Below are 16,136 nucleotides of genomic sequence, written 5' to 3' on the forward strand. Positions count from 1 at the left end.
GGGCTCAGGGCTGCAGGCCCAGCCTGTCCTGGGGCTCTGCAGGGCGTAGGCTCAGTGGACAGAGCTGCTGCAGAGCCCAGGCAGGGGGCTCTGCCCACCCCCACCCTCAGTGTTCCGGAAACAGGCCCGGGGGGAGGAGGGCTGGGATCACTGAGGCCCCATGAAGCAGACACGTGCCCCCTGATTATACAGCTTGAAAGCAGCAGCCAGGACCCAAACCCAGGCCTTGGGCCTCCCCGTGCCAGGCTCCTGTAGCCCAGGGGAGCGGCACAGCCCTCCACATGGGTCCAGGCCCCTTGCTGCCCCTGGAGGCTCTTCCCAACCATCGCAGGGAAGAGCTTGAGGGCCCAGGGCAGGGCCGCCCTGCCCCTCACTGAGCTGCAGCCCCTGCCACGAGGCTGCCTGACGCATCCCAGATGCCTGGCATGTGGCCCCCACGTGTGACAGCCGTCACGGGCCTCGGCTCCCCCGTGGAAGCGACAGATGGCAAGTCCCCAGAAGCCGGGGAGGGGGTGGCTGGCATGCTTCCAGGACTCATCAACACTTCCCACCCAGGACGCTCCTCCAGGAGGGACCCAGAAAGGGGCTGTGTCCCTTCCCCCAGCCCAGATGGGCAGGGGGAGGGGAAGACTGGTTGTAGGGAAGAGCACTCAACAAGGAGTCCAGGGCTAGGGTGCAAGTCCAGCCCTACGTCGTGTGACCTGGAGGCACCTGCGTCCCCTTCCTAGGCCTCATTTTCCCCACCTGGACGGCAAAGGGGTTCTCTGGCCATTCTCCAGGGAAGACATGTCAGCCACGAACTGGGGAGGTGTGTCCAGGGTCACAACTCAGCCTGGGGGCTAGGGCAGGGCGGGCACAATATGGACAGTGTCACCCATGGGCTGCGGCACTGGGCGGGGCTGGGCCTGGATCTGTCAGGGGAGCTTTAGAGGGTAGAAGGGTCTGGGGGTCCTGGCCAGGCTTTCCTGCAGGCGCTGGGGGCGGCCTGCTGTCCCCATGGCCTGGCCCTCCCCGCCCACTTTCCTGTTCCCCCAGCTCCGTGCAACCAGAGCGGGGCTTTCTCAAACATAGCCTGGAAACTCAGAGGAAGGAAACCAAAGCATGGGTGGTGGGCCCAGAGCAGGTTCCCCCCCAACCGGGACGGCACTCTCCCAGCCCTCTGCCCCACCCCCGCCCAGCCTTCACTTACCTGGAAGAAGGCGGCATTGGCCAGATGCACCGGGATGCTCTGGGAGCTGCCCGTGGGCATGGGAGCCAGGGCTGAGGGCAGGATCTGCGGGCAGTCCTGAGGGCTCTGCAGTCAAAACCCAAGGAGGTGGGGCTGGCACTGGGGCATTTCGGAAGAGACGGGGTTCACGACCACCCCAGCCAGCCTGCGCAGCCCCGTCTCCCCGGGGAGGCACCAGGCAGCCCGGGGAAGTGAGGAAACACTACTAACAAAATGTAGCAGCCACATCTACCGAGGACTGCGTGCCCACTGCCTCCCACATACCATCTCACTTGACCCTCACGGCAAGACCTACAAGCAGGAGAATGCATTGGCCCCATTTCGCAGACGAGGACACTGAGGCACAGAGAGATGCAGTACCCTGCCCAGTGGAACTGGGTCCCCATGGCCGCTCCACCGCGTGCCTCTCAGAGGAAACCTCCCCGTCTCTGGGCCTCACCTTTCCCAGCTGTAAAATGAGGGGCTCTACCACTTTCTGGGACTCCACCCAGCTCTGGAGTTCTGGTTTCCAGGTTAACTCACGATAAATGATTCAGAAAAGAGAAACCCCAGACTTCTGAACAGCCCACGGGAAACAGGTTGTGAGCGCCCTGGTGCCGCCAGGCTCCAGACCCCTCCCCATTGCCCGGGCGAGTCACAGGCCTCTGGGTGGAGGTGCCAGCTTCCGGGAAGTCCTGCGGAGGGCCTGGACATCCGCATTCCACGGAGCTACAGAGGCGACTTCAAAAAAGGAAGGAAGTTAGGGAGGGGGGAGGGAGGTATGAACCTGAGGTTCAGAGAGGAGGGGAGCTATCTGAGGGCAGAGGGCAGAGTTGCCCTTTGAATTCCCATCTATCTGACTCTCGGGCCAGAGACTGAGGCCTGAAACTGAGGGCCAGGGACCAGGGGTCTTTACTCCTTATTGTTAATCAGACAGGGAGCTCCTTCAGGGGACCCTCAGGGGCCCAGCATAAAACCAGAGCTCGAGGGATGCCAATGCCATATTTACTATCATTGACCATGGTCATAAGTGACCATGGTAGTGACAGCAGTAGCGGCCAGCTGACAAAGCCCTCCCTGTGCACCTGGATACTTCTGAGCACTTTGCACAGTATTAATTCAACAAATCCTTCTCCCAACAACCCTATGAGGTAGGTACCATCATTACACCCATTTTACAGACTAGGATATTGAGGCACAGAGAAACAAAGTGGTTTGACCAAGCACAGCGGGCTCTGGTTGTCCAGAATGTTTGCTGACCTCCAGGCCAGAAACCTCGCCCAGACTGGTGAGTTTCCCTGACAGCCGACCACAGGGGCCTTGGCCAAAGAGGCAACATGGCTGGGCCCAGGTGGGGCCTCCTCCTCCTCAGCTGACCACGCTGTGGGGCTGGGAGGTAGCAGCTGGTGTCCACTCGCTGTGTGACCCACAAGTCTGTCCCTCTCTGAGCTGCTGTCCTGTGCCATCCATGTGTAAACCCCCTGGAGTTTCCGGGAATGGAACCCACATGTTTCTAATCGGGTTTCACAGCCGCTGCCAGCCCGCTTCACAGCTGGCTGGGGGCCCTGCGGCTCTGTCCTCCCAGCTCCCCCCCACCTGAGGGTAGGTGGCCAACAGCGGGGGCTGGAGGGGTGAGGGCTTGGGAAGGGGGAGCTTCCACAAGAGTGCCCCCAGAGGAAATGACGCAGGACCATCCCTGAGGGCCCCTACTCCCCTTGATCCTTATAACCCACGGCCACCTGGATGCTTGTACCCATTCTACAGAGTGGGAGCAAGGCTGAGAGTGCGGGCGCATCTTTGCCCTCTTTCAGCACCTCCCCCAGGGTTGGCTAATCCTCCTTGGGGACAGCTGGTACATCTGCTGCCAGCTTCCAGCCCCTCACCATCTGCCTCCAAGTCTGCCTTGGCCATTGGGGAATTTCCCCAACCCCCAGGCCTGTGGTTTGGGAGGGCTGACCCTACTTCCTAGCCCCAGGGATGGGCGGGTACCCAGGCCCGTCCTGGACTCAGCAATTGGTATGGGGAGTGAACGTGACCCAGTTCCCCTGGAACTTCCGCAGAACCAACGAGAAAGTCTCCTGGGGCTGCTGGGGGATCAGGAGCCTGCCCGGGGCTGCTGAGGCCATCTTGCTGCCAAGAGGGGAGGGCCTGCCTGAGAGTGGAGGCCACTCAGAGGGGTGGGGAGGCCCTGCTGACACTGTTGGAGCCCCTGGATCCAGCTGTGCCTGAAGGGATGCCGCCCCTCGGACTCTGTACTCACACAAGCCACATGATTCTGTTGGGGCTGAGGCCAGTTTGAGCTAGGGCTTCCCCGCTCGCAAAGGATTGGGGCCTCCCTGTCCCATCCCAAGCAGAGCCGTCAATGCCGCAGAAAGAGGCTGAGCGGCTTCTCCCCTTTGCCAGAGCGTAGCTGCAGGCTCAGGAAACCACGGCCGACTGACCGAACTCTGGGCAGAGCTGAGAAGGCGGGAGACCAGGAGTTGAGGGAACAGATGCCAGGGCAGCAATGCCAGGAGCCACAGAAAGCCCAGATGTGAGCCCAGTGTGTGCCATTTCACAGGGGGTCTCACCTGTCTCCACACTGGAGTTCACAGACTCCCCCAAGGTCTTTCTAAGCTCAAGAGTTAAGAACTGGGGTCCCAATCCAGCGGAGCACTGGGTGGCCCTGGGACCCTGAACCCACCTGACCTGTTCTTTTCCTGCCCTTCTGCACCGCTTCCAGCCCCTGTAAACTTCCCCCGCATTCCCACCAAACTACCCTCTCCACTGGCTCCTAACCACCTTCATGGAGGCGTCTACCCAGGCTCCCCACCAAGAGACCCTGCCCTTCCATCTGCCCAAACCCTCCTTGCTTCTAAGGCCGAAAGTCACACCGCCTTGGGGTGGCCACACCCTCCTTGGACAACTGAAAGTGGAGGATGCAGCGCCTTCCTTATTCTCCTCCCCTCCGCGGAAAAGCTGGAGCCCTCCTCCTGGCATCCTGCACTCCCTGGTTTCCTTCCTCTGGGGCCCACGAGGGAACGGGAAGTGAGAGAAGACTCAGCCCCTAGCACCTGCCTTCCCAGAGACACCTCTCTGGCTTGGCCCAAGCCCTACCGCCTCCTCCCAGCTCCTGAGGGGTCCGGGACGATGTGCAGACCCCGCTGTCTGCCGCTCCATCAGAGGCATGGCGCCTCCACGGCTAACTGGCACTTAATTAAACGCCAAATTAAGCATCGGTTCAGAAACTCCTGCAGGCCCAGCGTGGGAGCTCCCTCTTTTCCCACTGGATTGCCATAATCCTCTAAGACAGGCCCTCTCTGCACCCCGCTCAACCCTGACCTGCAGAGCTGCAGACCTGGGAGAGAGTGGTTCACGGGGGCACTGCCACAGATACACCTCCAGGCTGGTGAGCTCCTGTGCATCTGTTAGGACCCGGCAGAAGGTTCCCCTCCCAGAGAAGTCCTCCCTGTCCCACCCAGCAGAGTGGCCACCTACTGTGTGTCAAGTATGAAGTTGGTACCTTACAGACAGGTGTAACTCCAGATGCCCGCCCCAGCCTTTGAAATAGGCTCCATTTTACAGACAGGGAAATAGGCACAGAGAGGTCTGGCAGCTTGCCCGGGATCACACAGCCACAACTCACACCTCAGGCTCTGGGTTCACGACGGGGAGGGCAGAACTGTGTCTAACCTGGCGCTTTCCCAGTGCCTAGGACACACCCAGGCATACAACAGGTGCTCAATAAGTGAAGAGTGTTGAGGCTGGGTCCTCCTCGCCCCAGTATCCTAGGGTAGAGCACAGGAGGCAGGCTGCCGGCATGAATGCTTCACAATGACATTCATCAAGTCTCTACTGTATACACAGTCCAGGGCTGGGGCCGGAAGGAGATGTCGGCCCCAAACGAGAGCAGGAGTCCTGGCTGGCCTAGACTGGAGTCCCAGCGTCCACTGCAGAGGCTCGGAGCCTCCCCTGGGATTTGGCCACACAGCCTCTACCGGGCCTCTCTCCCAGCACTGGAAACCCCACGTTACTGCATCACTGCTCTGAGTTAAGCATTGCTCCTGCTGGACACCTCTTCCTCAAAGCAGTTCTGAGGCTCAGGCAGGAGGGGCTGAGACCACAGGATTCCAGGCTCAGGCCATGAAGTACCTCCTCAGCATTGCTCGTTGGCACCTGCCATGGGCAGACGAGGCTTTGGGGATTCCTGACGAGGTTCTCTGAGCCCAGAGCCAAGAGGCTGGGGCTTCAGTTGCTCTGGGGGCTGGTACTCTCTAGGGTTGCTGAAAATGTTGAAGGTAAAATTGAAAACGAGCACAATATGCAGAAAGGGGCCTCCTCCTACAGCTGGAAGCGTCAACTGGCTCAGGCTTTTCTGGGGGTCAGCCAAGCTAAAAGTGAAAAACATGGCCAGGCTTTCACCCCAAAATGCCATTTTGAAGAACTGGTCTCCAGGGAATAATCAAGGCCGTGCACAGCACCCTGGACGTATCAGAACGCAAAAAAGAAACAGGAAGGATCGGCATGTCCAACAAGAGGGGATTGGTTAAATGCACTGTGAGGTGATGAGCCCGGCACAGCTGTTAAATCTGGAGTGAAGGAAGAAAATTTAACGATACGGAAATGTTCTCAACATACTAAATGGGAAAAAATGGAACACTGGAGGCAGAGGGCACCCCTTGGGCCGGGCTTACCGTGGGATTTGGTGAGGCCTCACACCGAGACTGGTTGGAAACACAGGAGTGCTGCTGGGTGCACCAGAAACAGGGCCACTGTGCCGACAGGCAGCTGGTGCAGCTGGAAGACAAGGGGGGCCCTCAGCTACCCGGCTCCCAGCCCCGGTGCCCAGGAACTGGGACCCAGGGATGCAGATCCCAGCACAGGGAAAGGTCTTTCTCAACATCAGAGCTGCCGAGAGGGGCTGGGCACTCTGTTAGGTAGTGAGCTTCCTGCTGAAAGAGGTATGCAAGGAGGAAATAGGCAAGCAGGGCCTTTAGGAGACTAAGTTAAGTGTAATCAAAGCACTTCTCTTGGCCTCTACTAGCCTGGGTGCTCACAGACGCCGGGCACTGGGTGACGAGTTTGTTGCACAAACGTGCTGGCGAGTGAACAACCAAGAGTCCTGTCTGCCTCTGGGACACCATCATTTCTCTTCCCCAGGCTTCCCCAGGAGCAGAACCTCCTCCCGCCACCTGGAAGCAGGCCCCGCCCCACTCACGCTGTGTGGGGATACACCTGCCCAACGCGGCCGCAGTCGTAGATGGTGAAACTGGCCCTGACGATGTTCTGCCCATTGACCCTCACCGCCATCTCGACGGTCACATGGTCTGAAACAGAGCAGGGGATCCAGGGAGAGAAGAACAAGGGAGCAGGGGGTCTCCACCGACGTCAGAGGCTGTGATATCAGGACCCCCATGCCTGAGATTCCACCACCTGAGAGCCCCCATCTGGCTGTCCCCAAAGCCCAGGCAGTGAAGTGCTTACCTCGGTGGGGTGGGAAGGGCGGGAACCGGTTCCTCGGCAGGAGGTTGCAGTAGGCGATCTGGTGGCCAAAGGCAGGGCCCGGGACCCGAGCCACAGTGTGGATGTCGTTTCCATAGTCACAGGCCATCTCCATGTCGCTGAGGCTGGGCAGGCTCCCTGAGATCTGCAGGATCATACCCTGGAGGCCAGGGCCCTTAGCTGGGGGGGTGGGGAAGTGGGGGGTGGAGGAAGGCCACTCCCCGCATCGCCCCACCCCCGCCCTGTAACCCTGGGAGAAGAGGTGGTGGGTGGTCAGGCCTCCACGCCAGAGGGCTGCAGCCTACATGGGCCTCAGTTTCCCCATTTGCAAAATGAAACTGACCATCTTACAGTAGCGAGAGGCGCTGCATGATGCGGCCCCCGTGACCTCAGACGCCATCCTCTGATACTCTCTCAAATCATGAGTCTTGCTCCCACCTCAGGGCCTTTGCACTGGAGGTTCCCTCTGCCCAGATACTCACCCTGGCTTCCTATCTCTGCTCAGATGTCGCCTTTGCAGTGAGCCCCCCACCTCGACCTGGTCTAAAATGTCAACACTCCCCCGCAACCTACTCGCTCTCCACTCTGTTCTCTGCTCTGCTTTCTTTTTCTCTATAGTACTTATCACCATCTTGGCATTTTATCTTGCTTCGTCTCTCTCCCTTATGAGCATGTCAACCCCTCAAGGGCCAGGCGTCTGTCTATCTTGCTCACTGCTGTGTCCCCAAGTCTAGGCCTGCGCGTGGCACATGCCAGTTTGCTTGACCAGATGACGTGTGTGCAGGACTGTGATATGTAATGATGGGGAGGAGGGCGCCGAGGAGCCCCAGGACCTGTCTGGGCCATCAGAGCCATCATCTCCCCCAGGTGATAGAGGAAGACGCCAGCCTCAGAGAAGTCACTGAGGGCAGGGCTGGGTGGGACCCAAGCCTATCTGTCCCTCAGCCCCTGCCAGGGTCTGGAACACCCCTGCCCAGAGGCTGCCTGCTACAAGTAAGCAGCAGGCTGCGGCAGCTCTAGGCCCTCCTGGACACAGGTGAGGGGGTAGCTACTTGCCCCCATGCTGCAGATTCATCTGTTTCCCAGCTCAAGAAACAGCAGTCTGGCACTTGGTGGCCTCCCCCGACCCCGTACTGGGGCCAGAAAAAGGCAGGATGTGAGATGGGGGTGCTGGCTCTCCTCCCATCTTCCAACTTGCCCCCCCTTTTCTGGGACTCTGGAGCCCACCCACTTGAATTCAAACCCCAGCTTTGCCACTCCCTCACTGTATGACCTTGAACAAGTCACTTTACCGCTCTGGCCTCAGTTTCCTCATCTGTAAAATGGGGATGTTAAGACCATCCGGTCGTTATTGTTCTCGTCATCTGCCTCCAGGTCCCTGGGATGCTATACGCAGGAGTCTCCACCTCAGGGTTTGGGTGCCAGGTGAAAGGCTGCTCTCCACCCGTACTTCTGAGCCCGGAGCTGGGTCCTGGCTCCCCAGAGACTCACCGGGTACTCTTGGTGCACATCGATCTCGGCCGGCAGGACGGTCATGGCGGGACAGCGGCCGGGGCCCTCGCTGGCACTGGTCCAGAAACGCGGCTGGCTGGAGTTGGCGCAGTCCTGCTGCAAGGTGCACCTGGGGCGGCACGGCACAGGTCAGGACGCAGGGGGGCTCCCCAACCCCGATGGCCTCCCTGGCCCAGCCCCCGTCCCAGGGGTCTCACCGCGTCTCCAGGGCACACCAGCCGCAGTAGGCGTCGGCTGCACCCACGCAGTCCCCGCAGGTGGTGTGCACAGCACACGCGGCGACTTTCACCCTGGCCATCTAGAGGCAGAGGCAGGGGCCCAGATCAGAGGGGCTGCCGGCCCCTCCCAGGGGAGTCAGCACGGCGAGGGCCGTGAGAGGCTGGGGAAACTGAGGCTCGATGCTGTAATGGGGGAAACACAGGGAACAAGGCTTCCCTGTGGAGGTGATGCCTGCGCTGCGAGGTGAGAATGAGCAGGCCAGGGGGTAAGGGCGGAGGCGCTCCCAGCAGGAGCAGCAGCACGTGCAAAGGCAAGGCAAGCAAGAGAGCTCAGCTCGTCCTGGGACCTCGTCAGACTGAGGCTCGGGCCTTACCTGGTGGGACGTCATCAGATAGAGGTAACCGGGGTCTGCGGGGTCAAACTGCATGACGTGGTGCACAGGCTCCCCGTAGGCCACCGTCACCACCTTCCTGCTCACCACCTGCATGCTCTCGTTCAGGTTGATCTGGGGCGGGGGGGAGCCGTCAGGGGATGGTGCGCCAGGAGGGTGCCCCGGCAGGGGGAGGCCGAATGTGGGGGACCTGCCCTGGGGGTAGGGGCTGACCCGGGCTTGGAGTCTCCGCCTCTGCCCCTCTCTCGGGCCCTTCCAGGACTGGCAGTGGGTCACTCTACACTTTTGCCTCTGTTGTGCCCCCACCAGGGCCTCCCTCGCTGCCCTTCACGGGCACATCCAACCCTGTGAATAGGTTCAGGCTTCACAGTTTACAAAACATTCTCTGGGAGGCCGTTGGGCATCATGCCAAGGAGCAGGGACTTGGGTTTGAATCCTGGCCTTGACATTTACAAGCTGCACAAAGTACAAGTTGTCCAAGTCACTTCCCCTCTCTGAGCTAATGGGGCTGATGACGATACCTGCCCCGCGTGACCATGAAGTGTGCTAAAGAAGATGTGGGCGAAGTGCTGCTAGGGCCAGGCCCGGGAGAAGCTGCAGAGCCACCCGTCTCATCCCTCCCCTCTCACGCCTATCTCACAGATGAGGAAACTGAGGCCCAGAGAAACCAAGGGACTTGGCAAGAGTCCTAAAATGAAGATGCCTCAGGGTCGCAATGCAAGCCTAGGCCTGTCTGACCCCAGAGACCAAGGCTGGGGCTGGGGTGTGGGGTCCAATGTCCGGGCAGGAGAAGGACCAGGACTAGCTGGGGCCTGGAAGCTTCTCTGGCTGAGGGCCCCTCTGCATGTCCCCCAGAGAACTGACAATGCCGATCAGAGACCCATCAAACTGCTCTCTTCCGGCTGGTCTCACAATCCCAACATGCTGCCCTGTCAAGGTCCTGCCAAGCCCTGAGCTGGGGTCAGGGGTCTAGATGCCTCCCTGGGGCCTCCTACCACCCAGCCCTCCTCGGTGGGCTCCAAAACCTTTAATGGCTCCTCCTGCTTATGGCATCAACTTGTTCTGGCATTCAAGGCCCTGACGATCCATCTCAGCTTACTACACCAGCCTCATCTCCACCCACTAAACCCGACTCAACATCCCAGCCTCTGAGCCTTTTCCCATGCTGTGCTCCCTTCTGGAACACTTCCCTCTCCCCCTTGGACCAAGATTTGTCCTCCCAAGGTCTCCAACAAAAAGGAGGGCTTCCCAGATGCCCTCCACACACCCAGTTGGAATTACTCTCTCCCCAGGTTCCCACAGGCTGTCCCTGCCCTTGCAACATCCCTCATCCCATGTGGCCTCTTGGCAGAGTCTGTCCCGGGCAGCTTGGCCCCATTCCTACCCCCAGGCATCCAGCAGACATGTTTCTACTCCTTCAACAGTCGACTGATGGGACTTCCCTGGTGGCGCAGTGGTTAAGAATCCGCCTGCCAATGCAGGGGACACGGGTTCGAGCCCTGGTCCGGGAAGACCCCACGTGCCGCGGAGCAACTAAGCCCGTGTGCCACAACTACTGAGCCTGCGGTCTAGAGCCCGCGAGCCACAACTACTGAGCCCGCGCTCCGCAACAAGAGAAGCCACCGCAATGAGAAGCCCGTGCACCACAACGAAGAGTAGCCCCCGCTCGCCACAACTAGAGAAAGCCCGCGCGCAGCAACAAAGACCCAACGCAGCCAAAGAAAACCAAAAAAACAAAACAGTCTATTGAGCACCTAGTGTGCTCTAGGGCCTGGGCTGGGTGCTACGATCTAAGCCCCAAGCTGGACAAGAGTGGGCGTGAGATGACCCAGCACAGCGCAGGGTGGAGGGTGAAGAGGTCCAGGTTGAGGGGTGGGGCGGCTCTGTGCTGACTAGACCTGAATTCAATCCCGGTTCTCGCTGTGTGACTTTGGGGCAGTTGTTTCCCCTCTCAGAGCCTCAGTGTCCTCATCTGTGAAATGGGGATCAAGGCTCTGCCTTCCATGAAGGGATGTGAGAATTAAACAAGATGATGCCCGTGACATGCCTGTTGAGGCTGGGTAGACAGTGGTGCCTAATAACTGCAGCTTCGTGGGTGGGGGTGGGGGAGAGTCCTGGACAGATGGGGAAACTGAGGCTCAGAGTGAGAAGTAACCACTCCAGGTCACACAGCTGGGAGGGGAGGAGCGAGGATCCCCATCCGAGTACCTGACCCCAAAACACAAGCCCCACTGTCTGCGGACCCTCAACGGAAGCTTTGAAGGTTGAGGAGGACCCCCGTCCCCTCCCTGCTCCCACGCCCGGCATCTCCCCCAGAGATGTTAGCAGGCCCGCTAGGGTCCGGGGCCAGGCAGGCTGGGACGCCGACCCCCACTGCTCACCCCCAGCCTGTGGCGTCTGCCCAGGGAACTGAGGGAATTGGATTATCTTATCGGATCTGAATAAATTAGGCCAGGGCCTGGTGCCAGTTGGAGGCATGCCAGGTGGCTGACGTTCCGGACAGGCAGGGTGTGGTAGGTGCCTGGGGGGCAGGTGCACGCCCTCACCTGGAGGCCGCTAAGTGGGGAAACCAGATTCCTCTCACCCCTTCCCAGCTCCAGGCAACTCAGGGCCGGGCATCATTACCTCCAGAAACCAGTCACTTTGGTTTCGGGCTGGGGCATCTGCAGAGAGCGGCCAACGGAGTGGAGGAGGAAACGGGAGGGAGAGTCCCCACTTGCCAGGCTGTGGCCTCCCCCCACCCCTTCAAAGCCCTACAACAGTCTCAAGAGGCCGAAAGTGCAGCCCTTAACAGATGGGGAAACTGAAGCCGGGTGAGAGAAAGTTCATTGCCCAAGGTCAAACAGTCTGCAAGTGGCAGAGCCCAGAGACTTGAACTCAGATCCACCCGGTTTCAAAACCCCCGTCCTGGAGCCCTGAGAGAAGGGCCCCCTCTCAGCCCCGGTTCCCTCCTCTGCACGATGGGCACTTACTGCTGTGAGCAAGAGTGGAAGAAACAGACGTGGAAGATGCCGCCTTATAACCCGTGGGCCCCTCCCCCCTACCCCCCCGGGGACCCCCCCCAGGCCCAGCCCTACCTTCAGCAGCCGGCCACTGACTGTGCCCAGGAAGACCACCGTGTAGTTGCCCACGCTGGCCACGGCCACGGAGGAGAGGCCCGGGGCTCGGAACACGGGCAAGGCCTTCAGGGGCTGCAGGATGGACAAGGGGTGCTGCAGGTGGGCGGCCCCGCAGTCCAGCTGTTCCGGCTGCAGCTGGAAGAGAGACTCATGTCAGACCTCGGCTCCGGAACCTTCTCCGGCTCCCTGCCCACACAGCTGGCTGTGTGGTCTCCGGCCTCAGCATCAGTGCTTTTAAAGTCCTGCTCCGGTTCTGTATGCCCAGCGCTGGGCTCAGGCCCCAACATAAGCAGGACCCCATCTCTGAGCCCAGGTCGACCCCTGCCCTCGGCTTCAGTCACGGAGCTGCCCCAAGGAGATGGGTACGTTCCGGGCATGCAGGAGCTGGACAGGAGGAGTCATGTGAGGAAGGCAAGAAGGCCCAGGGAGGCCAGCCTCTGCCCCAACTTACCTGCCGACACCCAAGAGGTGTCCCTCCTGTCCCGGCGAGGTCTCCACAGCAATCATGGGGTTTCCTCCCCCCAGGCCCCTGCTCTGACCCAAGCAAGCCCCTCCCAAATTCCCAGCAGCTCACCAGACCCAGGTTGAGGGCTCCCCAAACTGAGGCCCCTCTCTCCTTTCCCAACACACATCCCTTCATCTGCCCACATTACAGATGGGCAAACCGAGGCCAGGTGTTTCCAAATGCACAATCCTGCCATCCACATCAGCCCCACCTCACAGGAGCGGGAAAACCGCGCTGGCATCCCCAGTCCCCGCCATTCCCTGGACTTGTGCCCACCTTTTCCACCTTTCTCTGAGTTTTGTTGGTTCTTTCAAAGGTTTCTTCTGCAATCTCCACAGAAGTACAACACAGGCCTCCAGGAAGTGCCTTTCAGAAGACAACTGTGCAAATCCACAAGGATGCAGACACAAGGGTGTTTTAGAAGAGCGGGGGTTGGGCGACACAACCTCAGTGTCCACGAGGATTGAGCACATCATCCAGGAGAGCTACCCCAGCCCTGGGAGACACCACAAATCTGCACTGATTATGAAGAAAGATATCTGGCTGAGAAAAGTCCCAGGACGTCATGGGGCCTTTTTGGTAAAACTGGCACATAAACATTAAAGTAACAGTCACGACAGCAAACGTAATACAGGCCACGTTTACTGGGAACTGACCCTGTACCGGGCCTGTGCATCAACTCCCTGAATCCTGGCAGCCCTCTGAGGTCCCATGTCACAGATGGGGAAACTGAGGCTCAGAGGGGATGCGGCCTGCTCCAGGTCACCAGCTGTAATATCATGCCACCAGGACTGAAGCGGCCAGCAGAACTGGCTTTAGGGCACAGCCTTAGAGAGAGGTTTTTTTCCCCTTATCTGTGCTTTTTGCAAGCCAAAGCCACTGATGATGTGCCCACATGGGTTTTGTACAAAATCTCAACTAGTTTTCAAAAGCAAACCATAAATACCAGGTCCTTCATTCTTGGGAAAATAAACAGAGCTGAGCCCTGAGCCCAGCGATGGGGTGGGGCTGCGGAGTGCCCTGGGCCACAACTCATGACCGGGTGGCCTTCCACAGGATGGCCAGGAGCGACCGGAGCAAGTCGCTTCACTCCTCTGAGCCTCAGTTTACTCAACTATAAAATGGGTGCATCTCCAGCACCTCCCTCATAGGCACTCGGATACGACAGTTCATTGTAAAGCGCTGGCACGGAGCATGGCTCACAGTAAATGCTCCAGGAGTGTCAACTGATACTATCGCTGTTTCAGATATGACAGTCACTGAAATTATTATTATAAAGTGGAATTTGGGGGCAAATCATGCCTACCTCAAAAACTTTCTAACCTGGACCACCTGGGACCACCTTAAGGCAGCCATCCTCTCACCGAGGAGCCTCTTCCAGGCCCCTCTTCTCTGGGCCAACTCTTGCCCTCAACATTTCCCCCTGAACACAGCTGCCAAGTGAGCCCTTTAAAGGTACAAAGGTCTCCTCTGCTTGAAACCCTCGGATGGTTTACACGATACTGAGAATAAACCTTGAATCCTAAACCCTCCCTTCAGGCCCCTGGGATCTTCTGGGCCCATCCCATCCCATCCTTGCCCTCACTCCTCCACTCCAGCCACACCAGCCTCATTTCTGTCCCTCAAACAGTCCAAGCTGGGTCCTGCCACAGGGCCTTTGCCTGTGCCAGTCCCTCTGCCTGGAATGCCACTGCCCAGACTGTCTTATCACTGGCTCCTCATCTTTCAGCTTCAGACTACCCTGCCTGACCCATCCTCTGTGTTCACCTCTGTGCCCAAGTTGGGGGCCGGCCCTGGAAGGAGGCTGCTGGCCCATCTCCCCAGCGGCCTCTCCCAGCCCTGGTCCCACCCCCCGCAATCCTGCGGCTGCAGGGAAGAGATGAGATGGCTCCACCAGAGAGCAGGCAGGACAGCGGGCACCTGGGCCCAAGACCTGTCATGAGGACGCTTTTCCCAGGGGTTGTATAACTTTTCTTCAGTGAAATCTGTGGATTACTTGCGCCATTTAATAATACGTTGTTCTAAAATTAAAATTGTAAACCCTCGCCCAGGGGACAGGCGCTTCCTCCCTGAGCTCTGGGAGGGGTGGGAAGGCAGGAAGGGGACACCTGGAGGGCCTGGGTGACAACTTTGGGGTTTTCTGCACTGGGCCCTGCGATGGGGGGTCCCCAGCCAGCCAGAATGGGGGGTCCTGGGAACAGCCGGACCAGGCGCCCAGATCAGGGTGATTTGTGGGCCGGGGGTGCAGAGAGGATGAGGCGGGAATGGCTGGGAATCTAGCTCTCGCCTGCCCGCCCTGACGCTCACAGCCATTAATTCTGCACTGGAGGAATTCTCTAAAAAGCCTTTCCTCTGACTTTTTTTTTTTCTTATTCTAAAAATAAAATTTAAAAAAATTTTTAAAGGAGAAGTAACCCGTTGGCTGCTCTGTGTGATCTGTGCTCTGAGGGGGAAGCTGGCTCCCCAGCTGCCAGGGGAAATCACAAGGCTACAACTGACTCGAAAACGGAAGCCAGACACACGTCCACTGGGCAGGCGGGAAAGGCCTCCGCTGTTGGGGAATGTGGCCCGGGAAAGGGGGAAAGTGGGCTCGGGGGAACTGGCGGCCGTCCCGGGTGTGCCCTCAGCCGAACCCGGTCTCCAGGGGCAGTCAGCTCCAAGGCCCAAAATACTGCTTGCTCTGACCGTGTGACACGGCCTGAAATCCCTCCATCAGCACCAGCCCGCCTTCCAGTCTCACTCGGCGTTGGTCTTTCAAAACACAAATTCCTCTGAGATCAGGGGGAGGGCTGGACTCTCACAGTGGCCTCCTCCAACCCACAAGGGCCACCTTCCCAAGCACAAGACTGGAGAGCCCCTCCCTGGCTTTTGGCCATCCTCAGGGTAAAGCCTGGCATTCAAGGCCTCTGTGATCTGGCTCCTGCCGGCTGCTCAGGACTGGAGTCTCACTTCTCCCTCTGCCCCGCCCTCAGCTCCGATCACATCAATCTCCGCAGTTTCTCAAATGTGGCCACACTTTCCTCCTGGGGCACCTGAACCTTCATGATGTTGTTCCCTCAGTAGCCAATGCCCTTCTCATACCTCTGAGCCCTCCATTTCCCCTCCTCTTGACCCACGGTGTTCCCTTTGCCAGGCGTGCCCAGGCAGCAAGTTTTCAGCCAGCTTGCAAGATGCAATTGCAAAAAAACCTCTCCAGCCCTCTGTGACAGCACTGTGCTGGTCACCACCTTCATTTCTCATGGTAGAATGGTAGCATATGCATGAGCTTCTCCAGGGTGGAGACTGTGCTCTGGGGTGAGTGTTTACTAAAGAAAGGAAACTAATTTTGACTAAAGTGTGAATGACTGTTTTCAGCTTCTTCCTTTCCAAGCAGAAATAATGAGAGGGACTTCCCTGGTGGTGCAATGATTAAGAATCTGCCTGCCAATGCAGGGGACACGGGTTCGAGCCCTGGTCCAGGAAGATCCCACAAGCTGTGGAGCAACTAAGCCCGTGCACCACAACTACTGAGCCCGCATACCACAACTACTGAAGCCCACGCGCCTAGAGCCCGTGCTCCGCAGCGAGAAGCCACCGCAATGAGAAGCCCGCGATGAGAGCCACAATGAAGAGTGGCCCCCGCTGGCCGCAACTAGCGAAAGCCCACGCGCAGCAACGAAGACCCAATGCAGCCCAAAATAAATAAATAAATAAATTTATATA

At 58.9% G+C, this 16,136-nt stretch overlaps 1 protein-coding gene across 2 annotated transcripts in view; it reads right to left on the minus strand.

Annotated features, from left to right (window-relative positions):
* Nucleotides 1-16,136, minus strand: part of PLXND1 (plexin D1) — a 52,146-nt gene that overhangs the window by 22,855 nt on the left and 13,155 nt on the right. For both annotated transcript variants that reach the window (XM_061197309.1, XM_061197307.1), the window contains exons 2-9: nt 11,888-12,064; nt 8,793-8,924; nt 8,398-8,498; nt 8,180-8,309; nt 6,671-6,848; nt 6,405-6,513; nt 5,881-5,983; nt 1,190-1,294 (exon numbers count right to left, since the gene is read on the minus strand). In XM_061197309.1, the coding sequence (XP_061053292.1) occupies nt 1,190-1,294; nt 5,881-5,983; nt 6,405-6,513; nt 6,671-6,848; nt 8,180-8,309; nt 8,398-8,498; nt 8,793-8,924; nt 11,888-12,064 (1,035 nt within the window). The remainder of the gene's footprint in view (nt 1-1,189; nt 1,295-5,880; nt 5,984-6,404; nt 6,514-6,670; nt 6,849-8,179; nt 8,310-8,397; nt 8,499-8,792; nt 8,925-11,887; nt 12,065-16,136) is intronic.

The sequence above is a fragment of the Eubalaena glacialis genome, chromosome 7, assembly GCF_028564815.1.
Source record: "Eubalaena glacialis isolate mEubGla1 chromosome 7, mEubGla1.1.hap2.+ XY, whole genome shotgun sequence".
NCBI lineage: Eukaryota > Metazoa > Chordata > Mammalia > Artiodactyla > Balaenidae > Eubalaena > Eubalaena glacialis.